This window comes from Cetorhinus maximus, chromosome 5 (genome assembly GCF_964194155.1).
Source record: "Cetorhinus maximus chromosome 5, sCetMax3.hap1.1, whole genome shotgun sequence".
In the NCBI taxonomy this organism is placed as follows: domain Eukaryota; kingdom Metazoa; phylum Chordata; class Chondrichthyes; order Lamniformes; family Cetorhinidae; genus Cetorhinus; species Cetorhinus maximus.
The window spans coordinates 43,806,286-43,819,816 of NC_135883.1; the positions used below are offsets into that span (position 1 = coordinate 43,806,286).

Below are 13,531 nucleotides of genomic sequence, written 5' to 3' on the forward strand. Positions count from 1 at the left end.
ATAGGGTCAGGTGGGTGGTTAATTTTATGCTCCTGGACAATGTGCCAGTTTGCTGGCACCAACCTTGCCCAGAGCCATTTTCAGGAAAGCTGGATCAAGGGCAGAAAGACAACCCTTCCACAGCAGTGGGCTGCTTGTTAAGATAATTTTAAAAAACCAAGACGGCCAATGATCAGAATTTGTCAGTCGGTCTCTGGGTCCTCTGGCATCAGGAGCATAGCAGCGGCCTACTGCCAGCAGGCAGGGGAGAGACCGCATTCCAGGCAGCCTTTGGGCTACCCCTCCATCTATCTGATCAAAAGTGCGGCCTGTAAGCCACAACGTGGTCTGGCGACTGTGGCTATTTATTTTCCCCCCTAAGTTTTGAAAGTGCTAATAGGCCGCCTCAAGATGCGTGGTGCCCTCTCTCTCTCTTACCTGCAATGGCAGACTGCAGCTCCTACCATGCTGGAGGGTCTCCTAGTGGCAAAATCCTGCCCCAGGCCTCTGCTTCAGGCACTAACTTCGCTAGTGCAACTTTCAGCCCCACCACCCTCTGTAAAGGAGGTTTCTCCTGAACTCATTTCTCAATCTCTTGTATTTAACACATGTTCAAATTTTTTTCATTCATTTACAAGATGTGGTCGTCGCTGCCTGAGGCAGCCTTTATTGCCCATCCTTAATTGCCCTTGAGAAGGTGGTGGTAAGCTGCCTTCTTGAACCGCTACAGTTCCTGTGGTGTAGAGAGAGAGTTTGAGGATTTTGACCCAGCGACAGTGGCAGAACAGCAATATATTTCCAAGTCAGGATGGTGTGTGACTTGAAGGGGAACTTCCAGGTGGTGATGTTCCCATGCATCTGCTGCCCTTGTCCTTCTAGATGGCAGTGGTCGTGGGTTTGTAAGGTGCTGCCTAAGGAGCCTTGGTGAAATCCTGCAGTGCATCTTGTATTTGGTACACACTGCTGCTACTGTGTGTTGGTGGTGGAGAGAGTGAATGTTTGTGGATGTGGTGCCAATCGAGTGGGCTGCTATGTCCTGGATGGTGGCAAGCTTCTTGAGTGTTGATGGAGCTGCACTCATCCAGGCAAGTGGAGAGAATTCGATCACACTCCTGACTTGGGCCTTGTAGATGGTGGACAGGCTTTGGAGAGTCAGGAGGTGAGTTACTCGTCACAAGATTCCTAGCCTCTGACCTGCTCTTGTAGCCACAGTATTTATATGGCTAGTCCAGTTCGGTTTCTGGTCAATGGTAACCCCCCCCCAGGATGTTTATAGTGGGGGATTTAGCGATGGTAATGCTATTGAATGTGAAGGGGCGATGGTTAGATTCTCTCTTGTTGGGGATGGCCAGTGCCTGGCACTTCTGTGGCATGAATGTTACTTGCCACTTGTTAGCCCAAGCCTGGATGTTGTCCAGGTCTTGCTGCATTTAGACATGGACTGCTTCAGTATCTGAGGAGTCGCAAATGGTACTGAACATTGTACAATCATCAGCAAACATCCCCATTTCTGACCTTATAATGGAAGGAAGGTCATTGATGAAGCAGCTGAAGATGGTTTGGCTTGGACACTAACCTGAGGAACTCCTGCAGTAATGTCCTGGAACTGAGATGATTGACCTCCGACAACCACAACATTCTTTCTTTATGCTTGTTGTGACTCCAACCAGAGGAGGGTTTTCCCCGGTTCCCATTGACTCCAGTTTTTCTAGGGCTTCTTGATGCCACTCTCCGTCAAATGTTGCTTTGATGTCAAGGGCGGTCATTCTCACCTCTGGAGTTCAGCTCATTTGACCATGTTTGAACCAAGGCTGCAATAATGTCAAAAGCTGAGTGACCCTTGCGGAACCCAAACTGAGTGTCAGTGAGCAGGTTATTGCTAAGCAAGTGCTGCTTGATAGCATTGTTGATGACCCCTTCCAGGACTTTACTGATGATCAAGAGTAGACTGATGGGGTGGTAATTGGCCAGGTTGGATTTGTCCTGCTTTTTGTGTGCAGGACATACCTGGGCAATTTTCCACATAGCCGGGTAGATGCCAGTGTTGTAACTGTACTGGACAGCTTGGTTAGGGGTGCAGCAGGTTCTGGAGCACAAGTCTTCGGTACTATTGGTGGAATATTGTCATGCCCCATAGCCTTTGCAGTATCCAGTGCCTTCAGCCGGTTCTTGACATCACGCGGAGTGGATCGAGTTGGCTGAAGACTAGAATCCAGAGGAGGCCGAGATAGATCATCCACTCGGCACTTCTGGCTGAAGATTGTTGCGAATGCTTCAGCCTTGTCTTTTGCACTGATGTGCTGGGCTCCCCCATCATTGAGGATGGGGATATTTGTGGACCCTCCTCCTCCAGTGAGTTGTTTAATTGTCCACCATGCAGAGTACATTCTGTTCCCTTGCCCCTTTCAGTGCTTCCTCCAAATGGATGGTGTTCAACATGGTGGAACATTGATTCATCAGCCAAGGGTGTGGTGGGGGTACATGGCAATAGCAGGTGCTTTCCTTGCACATGTTTGACCGAATGCCATGAGACTTTATGGGGTTCAGAGTCGATGTTGAGGATTCCCAAGCCAACTCCCTCCTGCCTGTATACCACTGTGCTGCCACCTCTGCTGGGGAGAACTGGTTATACCCACGGATGTTGATGGTGGTGTCTGGGACATGATCTGTAAGATATGGTACTGTGAGTGTGACTATGTCAGGCTGTTGCTTGACTAGTCTGTGAGACAGCTCTCTCAATTTTGGAGTAAGGACGACTTTGTGGGCTTGACAGAGCTAAGTTTGCGGTTGTCATTTCTGGTGCCTAAGTCGATGCTTTTTTGGCTTTTTAGTGGTTTGATACAACTGAGTGGCTTGCTAGGCCATTTCAGAGTCAACCACATTACTGCGGATCTGGAATCACATGTAGGCCAGACCAGATTTCCTTCCCTAAAAGGCAATGGTTTCATTATCATCATCATCAGACTTTTAATTACAAATTTTTATTCCACCATCTGCACAGTGGGATTTGAGCCCGGGTCTGTAGAGCATTACCCTGGATCTTTGGATTACCAGTCCAGTAACTATACCACTATGCCACCACCTCCTCCAAGTGTGTAAGAATGAGAGATGGTCCAAGTAAGAAAAATTTAGATGGAATAGAATAATCTACCTCTTGTTTATCTTGCAGCAATGTCAACCTTCTTAATTTAAAAAGGTAACCAGGTCACAAATTAACTCACCAACAAACAAGCCTGGGGCAGAGTTCAGCTCTGAATCCTGGTGTGGAGAAATAGCAATCGTAGTGTCAAGAGATATATAATCTATTGGAAATTTCATGTGGATATTAAAATTAATGTCTTCAAAATTATTAAACACTGCATAGGGTAGACAGAAAAAAGATACACCCACTTGTTCCCATGCTAAAACTCGGGGCCATAAATAGAACACATTGACTAATAAATCCAAATAAGTCTTTAACTAGAGAGTGGTGAGAATTTGGAATTTATTTTCACATGAAGTAGTTGAGGCAAATAATTGGTTATGGTAGCATGGTGGTTATGTTACTACACTCATAATCCAGACATCTGGACTCATGATCCAGAAGTATGAGTTCAAAGCCTGCTATAGCAGCTGGGGGAATTTAAATTCAATTAATTAAATTAAAAAAGCTAGTACAAGTAATGGTGACCATGAAAATACCGGCTTGTCATAAGAACCCATCTGGTTCACTAATGTCCTTTTGGACAGGAAATAAAACATTTTTACAAATTATTAATTGAATTGAAATTCCACCAGCTGCTATGATGTGATTTGAACCCACAGCCCCAGAGTATTAGCCTGGGCCTTTGGAGTACTAGTCCAGTGACATTACCACTGTGTCACCATCTCTCTTCTACAATGCTATGATTACAGATATGATATTCAAGAAAATTAAATGTTCAGGATGCGGGAAGGAAGCCAGAAACAGGGGTGGGAAAGAATTAGAAAGACAAGGGAAGATTTTCTGAACAAGGCAATGGGCAGAGTCACTCGAGCATCTGTTTCCTTTATGGGTTCAGATGCCAACTTGTATGGAGATCACATCTGGAAATTCTCACCTTGCGCCCACTGACTGAACGACTGAATAAAAATATCAAAATACGTCTAAAGTATTCACTCTCTTGTATCACAGGATTACAAGATGTGAGTTTTATGAACAACCCAACACCAGTGTGAATGGTGACAACTCTGCCACGGACTGAATATCTGAAAATATGTCAAGCAGTTTACTTACACATTTTAAAAAAAAATTCTTGTTGAATTGTTAAATATACCTTCAAATGCTACCTTGTGCTAACAGTTTATTTCAGCCACACTGGATCTGAGTTTGTTTCTTAACTCAAACAATGACCACGACCTTGGTGGAGTAAGCCACCATACGATGGCCACCATAATGTGTGTCACGTTATTTGGACATTTTCCCTCACCCTTCAACTCAAAATGTTGCGCCTTTACTTTCTGCAAGTGTGAGCTGATAAGAGAGTGGCAAAGGGCACGGGGAACCTTGGTAAATGATGGGACCAACAGTCTCTCTCTTTAGCCAATGAGATTTAAGGATTGAGAAAGAAACAGTAGAATGATGGAAAAACAAGATTAGGTGAATTGGGGTCAAAGCAGCGACAGAAAGAGAAATTAAGAGAGAGGGAAAGAATAACTGAATTAAGAGCGGGAACCAAAGAGACAGAAAGGAAGTTAAAACAAAATAAGTTTTAAAATTGAGTTTTATAAAATCTCTAACATCAATTTATTACCCGTAGGAATGAGATTGAACTGTTTAAATAATTTCCTTTCTGGGCCGGAGAGGCTGGTTGGTATTGCAGAAACCATTATCACATTAATTATCACTGCAAATCCGGCAAGTCCTTAAAATTATCGGGGAAGCTAAGGGTGAGATGTGGTTTGTGCACAGCAAAAGCTAAAGCAGTGTAAATCAACCAGCAATTCTGTTGACACACAAGTCACAGGGTATCTCATACTTCCCTGACTTGCTTGATAACATGCCATTATTTTTTCCAGGAAGTTTCAGCCCAATCCATCAGTATGTTGCAGCTTCATCAGCTTTGTAAAGTGTTGAATGTCAAGTAAGGGAAGAAACTTTATGTTTCAAGCTTATTCCCGCAATAAGGGGACTACAACAATTCCTCCCTAATCCTTGCTAAAGGATTCCCCAGCTCTAGCCCAGAATCCAGATCTTTCTCTACTTTCTCTTCAGTTGAGGATCACAAGTCCCAGTATGCCTGGGGACTCTGACATAAGCAAAGAGAGCAGAGTAGGGACTAAGAATACACAACTCATTGCCATGGAGATGAGGACAAACATTGACGCAAGTGGAGAGAGGCAGGGGGATTGCGCATATGTAAAAGGTGGTACAAATACACCAACCACAGGACCAGGGTATAGTGCAAAAATGACCCCCACGATAGGGACTGGGGGCAGACAGGAAGGAGGGTTGGCTCCATGCAGCTGAGGGAGCTGGGGTCTCAGAGAAGCCCTGAGAGCCAGTGGAAGCTCTGTGCTGCTAAGGATTGGGGTTTAGGGAAACTCAGGAGCAGTAATTTGCTCAGTTCAGCTGAGAGTTGGAGCTCAGGGAAGCCAAGGAGCAGTGGTGTTCTGCTCAGAACAGCTAGGTAGCTAGGGGTCATGCTTGTGATTAGATGCTGTGCAACCTTCTGAATTCAGTGGGATGCTGTCTCACGAGAAGAAATTGAGCAGTATTTGTGGCCTTCTGAGTTCAAGCACCTATTGTTGAGGGAAATCAGAAGCTATATCCTTGAAAGAGAGGAGCTGAAATTCCTCATGAGGAAAACAGAGTGAAGAACTTTTGTGACTCAGTGATCACTGACATCTAGATGGGTTGTGGGAGCCATCTTGGATGTGCCTACTATTTAATGTGAAGTTTGCAGTGTGTGCAACCAAAGATTGCCTGTTAATTCATGTTTACCTCATATTAATTATGCATCTTAAAATATAAGGTAGATGGTATTGAATGTTTGCTTTGTTGATTCTTGTATAGTAAAAATTCTTTTGTTCCTTTAAAATGATGGAATCTTGTGGCTTTATTCTCTTAGTAACTATGATTTCAATTTTGTTTACTTTAAAAAAAATACTGGCTCCTAACTGAATCATAACAGAATTGGGGATCTGGTCTGGGATCTTAATAAATTGGGAGCTCTTTGCTTGATCTTGAATGCACAGACTCATATGGGTACTGGGATTTGCTAAAGTTAAGGTTAACAGGATCTGATGTTGAATTTTACTATACTTATTGAAAATGATGGTTTTGATAATTGCTATGACTTTTCCGGAGAGGGAAGATTTATCCCTGAGTGATTTGCATCAATTAACCAAGGTTAGGTTAATAGCATTAGCAGAAAAGTTGAAGTTAGAGTTAAAAGCAGGGACTAAAAAAAAAGACATAATTGAGGTCAGAGCATAACATCTGGGATTGGAAGAAGAAGAGCCTAATCCAGGCAGTATACAGGTTGAGTTGGGTAGATTTTAATTGCAGATGAAGCAGCTTGACATAGAAAGAGATAGAGAAAAGTAAAACTCCAACTTGATAAAGAGAAAAATAAATGAAAAAGCTCAAACTTGAAGGAGGGGAAAAAGAAAGAGCACAATGAATGGAAATGTAGAAGCTTGAAATTGAATTCCAGAAAGGTAAGTTAGCAAAGGAAAGAGGAAACATAAGCAGGGAGCTTCAAAGAGAGAAAGAAATTTAACAGTATGAATAGGCTAAAGAAAAGCTTATGTTGCATGATTTAACAGAAGTTGCTCTAGTCAATAAGAATGACAGCATAGAGAATAAAAGTGATATAAAGAAACTAGTATGCTTTCATTGCTTTAAGAGGCATGTAAAATCAAATCGTTAGAAGCTGAATGGTAAATCGGTGACAGTAATAGGGACGCCTAAGGAGTCTTCGGAAAAGACTGTACCAGTGAAGGAAATGTGGTGTTAAAACAATAACAATAGTACAATTGCAAAGTGTTCCCTCAGAACCTACTAGAATGGTGGATATGGCTCAGGATAGTCAAGGAGATTCTTCTCTGGATGCTGAAGAAGTGAGTCAGGTTACTGGGGGTTACACAGGTTTTGTCTCAAAAGGAGAAATATTCTCTTACTCCTACAACAAAACAAGTAAATAAATTAATATTTTGAGACACACTGCGGAGGTTCAGTCATTGATGGTGGCTGATGATACAATTTGTGTTCCAGATGGCTTGATGAAAGAAAAAGTATTAATAGGGAGTATTCATGAGACTCATGAACCTGCTCCCGAGTATCAAGTTAATTTACAAAGAGACTTAGTAAACGGAATTGTTACTGTGAGAATTGTTCTTCATTTACCTATTGAGGGGTAAACTTTGGATCCCAGCACCCGTATGAGTCTGGCTAATGATCTGGCAGGCACAGATGGTAACATGGTGATGACTGTTCCAACAGTTGCTCGCTGTGCTGAACTTACCAAAACTCCCCAAAATTATAGTGGTCAAACTCGAGAAGCTCATTGCCAATAAAAAGCAATTGAAGGAAAAACTGATCAGTGTAGAGATCCAAATTTCACTCACCAAAGATTAATTAGATAATGAAAACCAAGAACTGGTGAGAACCCTTAAACATCAGCCACAGGAAGTAGAGCACTTGAATAAGGATTTGAAATGTCTAAATAATAAACTTGTAAAAGCAAATTCAACAAAGATGGATCTTCAGCTAAAACTTGAGGAGCTTCAAATATCAGAAATCCCTAGTAAGTATCAAGAAAGACACCTTGAACAGGAAATGGAATTGCTGATTAATCGGAACAGTTAGCTGAATGCAGAATTAAAAGCCAAAACTGACCAACTGCTGGAAATTCGTCACGAAAAGAATAGATTTTTTGAACTCCAACACAATCTGGAGAACAAAATGTACAACATGGAACAGCAGATCCAGACTGTAAAAGTAGCTAAGGAAAATTCTGAGAAACAAGTGGAAGACGTAAATTGAAAGAGTCTAAGTCGCAGTCAGCAGCCATGGAGGAAAGATTCTGAAATGAATTGAATGCCCATGTGAAGCTGTCAAACTCCGATAAGGGCTCTGCAGATGACTCTGAAACAAAGGCAGCAGAACTCAGCAGAGCAGTTGCTAAGCTGTGTGAAAAGATCAAAATACCTGAAAAAGAAATGGAAAATAGAAGTAAACCAATATTTTAATGAAATTGTTAAAGCAGTGGAGAAGAAGATTCTGCTTTTGAAGTGTCAGCGGCAAGAATATGAACGTGTGCAGAAGGCTGTGGTACATCTCTTGGCTAAACCAGCAGACAACTCGAGTAAAGTGAGCAAAATTCCCTCAGTGCAGGTTTATTTATCTTGTGTTGATCCAAACAGTGAAACAACAAAACCTGTTCTGAAGAAAATGCTTGAAGATGATAATTTTGCAGCTAGTTGTCAAATCAGGAATAGACAATTTCTTTAACAAACTTAAAGGACCAATCGAAGGCATGCTTCCATCAACAGAGGAGGAGAGTAAGAATTCCCCCCCACCCCCAATGTTCTGCATTAAAGTTGGGAAACCTATGCAAAAGTCATTTGCATCATATAGTGCAAATAATATGCATCCATATATTGAAGAGGGGGAAGCTGCCAGAGTATTGGTTTGTAGTTCCATCATAAAGGTTGAAAAATCGTGGCACAAAATAGAAAAATAGGCCTGAATTTTACCCTTGACGGGCATGCACGACATAAAATTCTGCCCATAAGCTGGTCAAGAAGTTTCTAAAGAAAACTTCAATCACCTTCACTGCATTCGAGTGACCGTGAAAAGATCATGGGAAAAACAATGTGTTTGCTGATGTTCTGTCTAGAGTTTTAAGAAAGGGTGTAGGACAAAATGCAGGCTTTGAGTTGTAATAATTCTATTATGTTTAAATCTGCTAATCCTTCCTGACACAAGTACTTGCTTTTGCTTTGGTTAAACTAGTATTACTCTGGAAATATGATATGTATAATTGTGAAAAATGAAAAAGTTACCTGTGCAGTATGCAATGAGATATTTGTTAGAAGTTTTTTTTATTTGTTCATGGGATGTGGGCATTGCTGACTGGGTCAGAATTTATTGCCCATCCCTAATTGCCCTTGAGAACTGAGTGGCTTGCTGGGCCATTTTCAGAGAGCATTTAAGAGTCAACCACATTGCTGTGGATCTGAAGTCACATGTAGGCCAGACCAGGTAAAAATAGCAGATTCCCTCCCCCAAAGGATATTAGTGAACCAGATGGGTTTATACAACAATCGACAATGGTTTCATGGTCATCATTAGACTTTTAATTCCAGATTTTTACTGAATTTAAATTTCACCATCTGCCATGGTGGGATTTGAACCTGGATCCCCATTACCCTGGGTATGACAATACCACTACACCACCGCCTCCCTGTTTAAAATGATAAGAACCTGTTGCAAAAAAACTATAAAGCTATGGTAAAGAAACCTTCACTACGGTGAAGCTTTCTTTTCCCAGGGGTGGTGTGAGGGAATCTGAGATACTGGGTTTGAGAGATTTCAGGGCACAGCTAAGGACTACAGCTCTCTGCATGCCCTGGGCTCTGGTGCAAGACCAGGGAGCAGGGTAGGGACAGACAGTGAGAGCATCTCCTATCGTCGGTACTTCTCTGGCATGTTGCCATGGAGTTGAGGGCCAACACTGATGCAAATGGAGAGAAGCAGGGGGACAGACTGCACATACATGAAAGATGGCATGGAAACACCAACCACGGGACCAGGGTACGGCACGAAAACAAGCCATTGTGAAAGGGAGTGTGGGGAGCAGATGGAGAGGAGGGCCAGTGCTATGCAGCTGAAGTGCTGCCATTAGCTCCATGCTGCTGAGGGAGATGGGGCTCAGAGAAGCCCAGAGAGCCATTGGTAGCTCTGCACTGCTAAGAATTAGGGCTCAGGGAAGCCCAGGAGTAATATTTGCTCAGTGCAGCTGAAAGTTGGAGTTCAAGGAAACCCAGGAACAGTAACGTCCTGCTCAGAACAGCTAGGTAGCTTGCATCATGATGGTGATTAGATGCTGGAGTGCAGCGTTGTGAATCCAGTAGGACGTGGTCTTTAGAGAAGAGATTGAGCAACCGGAAGGCAAGCAGTCATTGGGGAAATCTGAATTCGAGCACCAACAAGGGAAATCAGAAGCTTTATTCTTGAAAGAGAGCAGCTGAAATTCCTCATGAGGAAAACAGAGTTTAAAAGATTTTTGTGACTCACAGTGATTACTGACATCTGAGTGGGCTGCTGAGGAATTTGTGGGACATGTCTTGGCTGTGTCTACCATTTAATGTGTAGTTTGTGGTGTGTTCAAACATAGCTTGCCTATTAATTCATGTTTACCTCATGTTAATCCTGTACGTTAGAATATAAGGTAGATAACATTGGCTGTTTGCTTTGTTGATTCTTGTATAGCAAAAAATCTTTTGTTTCTTCAAAGCTATGAAATCTTGTGGATTTATTCTCTTTGTTCGTAACTAGGGTTTCAAATTTCATCTATTTTAAACAAAAGCTACTGGTCTATCACTGGATCGGAACAAAATTGAGGGTCTTACCTGGGATTGCGAAAGTATAATAAATACTATCCTATTTTACTTTTAAAAACTCAAGGATATCTGTGTGTGACTTTTACGGCTAAACACTCACTGAACTGGCAAGCATAACCTTTTAGAAAAAGCTGTTACAGTCAAACGAGGTGTGGGAAGAGGGGAGCCATTCAACCCCAGCTCACCTGATCGTGACACTCATTAATAACAACAAACTTATATGTGAGAATCTGATCCTAAAAAACGTGGAGACTTTAAGGCATCTTAAAAGGAGGAGACTGTCTATGTTATAGTAACCGTGGACTTGACTTGGGTCAATTCCCACAAGGTAGTTCCCATCAGGTGGGATTCACACGGAGTGGGCCTGTCATGCGTCTCGCCATTTTCTTCCCAGTCTGAAAGCTCCCATGTTGGAAAATAGGAATATAAGATGGGAGAGTGGGAAGGTTCCCTCCTCTCCTGTGGTGTGTACAGTCAGGAGCATATCTACGGCAGTTATCAGGGCAATGGGTTTGGAAGGAATGTTTTGGTTCAATAAATCAGATACAATTGGCGTTCATTCTATCATAATGTTTTCAACATTACTTTTGAGTTTTTCAGTGCCCTATGTTGAGCTTTCAGCAAAAGGAATAAACAACTAGGCAAAATTGGCAATTGGAAACGTATTTGTTGCACAGTGAACCTGAACTGATCAGTATCATTCTGCTGAAGAAGCAAGATCATCAAAGTGACAGCAGGCAGTTAAAATAATTTATAGAAAGAAAAGTCAGGGCCATCCAAAACACCTATGCCCTTGGCTCAGCTGATGTGGTGTCAGCAGATATTCTGTTCCAGCACTTGACTCCACACCCCCTGCCAACACCAAACTCTAGGCCACAGCCCTTGTGCGGTAGTGATGGAGCACTGCATTATTGGAGGTGCAGTCAATGCAGGCAGGATGTTGAACCAAAGCTCTACCTGCTTGTTCATGTTGGCAATATTTGAAGAAGGGGAGTGGAAATCTGGAATTCTCTCTCCCAAAAAGCCATTGAAGCTGAGGTCAAATGTTGCTTTGCTAGATAAGGGTATTAAATTTAAGGCAGGTAGACAGGATTTAAGACACAGATCAGCCATGATTTAATTAAATGGTGGGACCAGGTATGAGGGAATAAATGACCTGCTCATATTCTGTCCTATGTTTCTAAGAAGTGGGTGTTCAGTCTCCTATGATACCACCCAAAAGCATTATTGTTGCAAGGGATCTTGCTGTTCACAATGCTACCTGCCGAGTTTGACTATTTCAAAGTTTCAACATATAATTCATTGACACGTGAATCACTTTGGAAGCTTTTTGAAAGGCTTGAAATGGCATTTTGCAAATGCAAGTCCTTTTTAAAAAATCTTTAAAGAGGAACTAGGGAACAAAAACAATTTGAAAAGGGTTTCAATATCACATGTTGGACAGCTTGCCGATGGTGACATTTGGGAACGGATCTTATTTCTCTTTGATGTATGTAGATGAATGTAATGTGTGAAATGGTCGCAACTGTTGTGGCAAATAATGTGTTCCAGAGTAACTTGTCTAACTTGAAAAAAAAGGTTGTTTAAATAATCATGTTGTTCTGCATCAGTAGCTGAAAATAACACTCCAACACTCTGCTTGAACTTGCTTCCTAGCGACCGCTGATTTTTGCACAATGCATTGACATTCTTGCTGTCACCTTCCAAAGTCACAGAAACATCCAATTTCTGTCACCAAATTATTTTCCACCTTTCTTTTTGTTGTTGCCATAAATAATATTACAGAAGCCGTAACTTTGTTAGCCTAACCTTTCTAACACTGCAGCACAAAAGAAAGGATTTCAAGCATCTCAAACGTCTGTGCATGTGTTAATGAAGTTAAAAAAAAAAATCCCCATGGAGTGTGGAAGAGATAGCAGCAAGTTTTATCTATGAACCTCTGCAAGGTGCATGGGCCCATTAATATGTAACAGCTCTCCTTCGGGATTTATGCAGTAAATTTCAAAAAAAGAATGGCATTGAAATATGTAATACACACTCAGAAATGGTGCTTTGATGGTCGCACACAAGGCTGCAACGGCAAACTTACTTATCATTCTTGAAATTTGAAGATAATACAGGATGGGCTTTCCAGCTGTATTCACGACAGTGATGCGCCAAAAAATAAAACAAAAAGTTAGCAGGGTATTTATCGCTTGATTTGTTCCTCAGAACACAATAGCTCACCTTGTGCGCAACCACAGGAATACTCGCCAATCATATTGACACATGTTGCCCCATTTTTGCAGGGATCAGAAGCACATTCATCAATGTCTGTTGAGCAGTTCTTGTCTGGAAGGAAAGAAAATGAAACATTAAAACTATAAATCATGTTGAGAAGGAACAGGCAGCTAATGTCGCTTTACAGTCCATGCAACATCAATACAATCTGGTTTTACAAGTTCACGAAATGTCTGTCTACTGGGTGAGAAACACAGCAAGTTGACTCATTCTTTCGCTCTTGCTCTCTGTCTCTCGACACACATTGGAAATCTATTAAGGCTATTGAACTCATTTGGTGCCTTTTAGTTGAAGTGGTTTAACTAGTATGAACTTGTGGGGAGGGACGTTTCTCTTGGCTGCTCAATCCTCAAGCTCAGCAACAGGGAAGTGACAACAAAGGTCATGACTGTTGGTTCTGTTTCACCATCATTCTGCTCTGGACTATCCTGAGCTTTCAGCCATGGCTCTGTGGGTAGCACTCCTGCCTCTGAGTCAGAAGTTTGTGGATTCAAGTCCTACTCCAGGGGGATGAACAGAAAATCTTCACTAACACTCCAGTCAGTAGAGATGAGGGAGTGCTGCAAGAGGTGCCAATATTTGAATGAGACATTAAACCAACAAGACATCAAAGATAAGATGGCAAGTTCTCTGCTTTCCTGGTCACCATTTATCCCTTAATCAGCATCACTAAAACATATGA

At 42.1% G+C, this 13,531-nt stretch overlaps 1 protein-coding gene across 1 annotated transcript in view; it reads right to left on the reverse strand.

The window, feature by feature from the left end:
* LOC144681102 (uncharacterized) overlaps nt 1-13,531 on the reverse strand; it is a 70,414-nt gene that overhangs the window by 34,905 nt on the left and 21,978 nt on the right. The window contains exon 3 of the mRNA XM_078542833.1: nt 12,796-12,900. Within this exon, the coding sequence (XP_078398959.1) occupies nt 12,796-12,900 (105 nt within the window). The remainder of the gene's footprint in view (nt 1-12,795; nt 12,901-13,531) is intronic.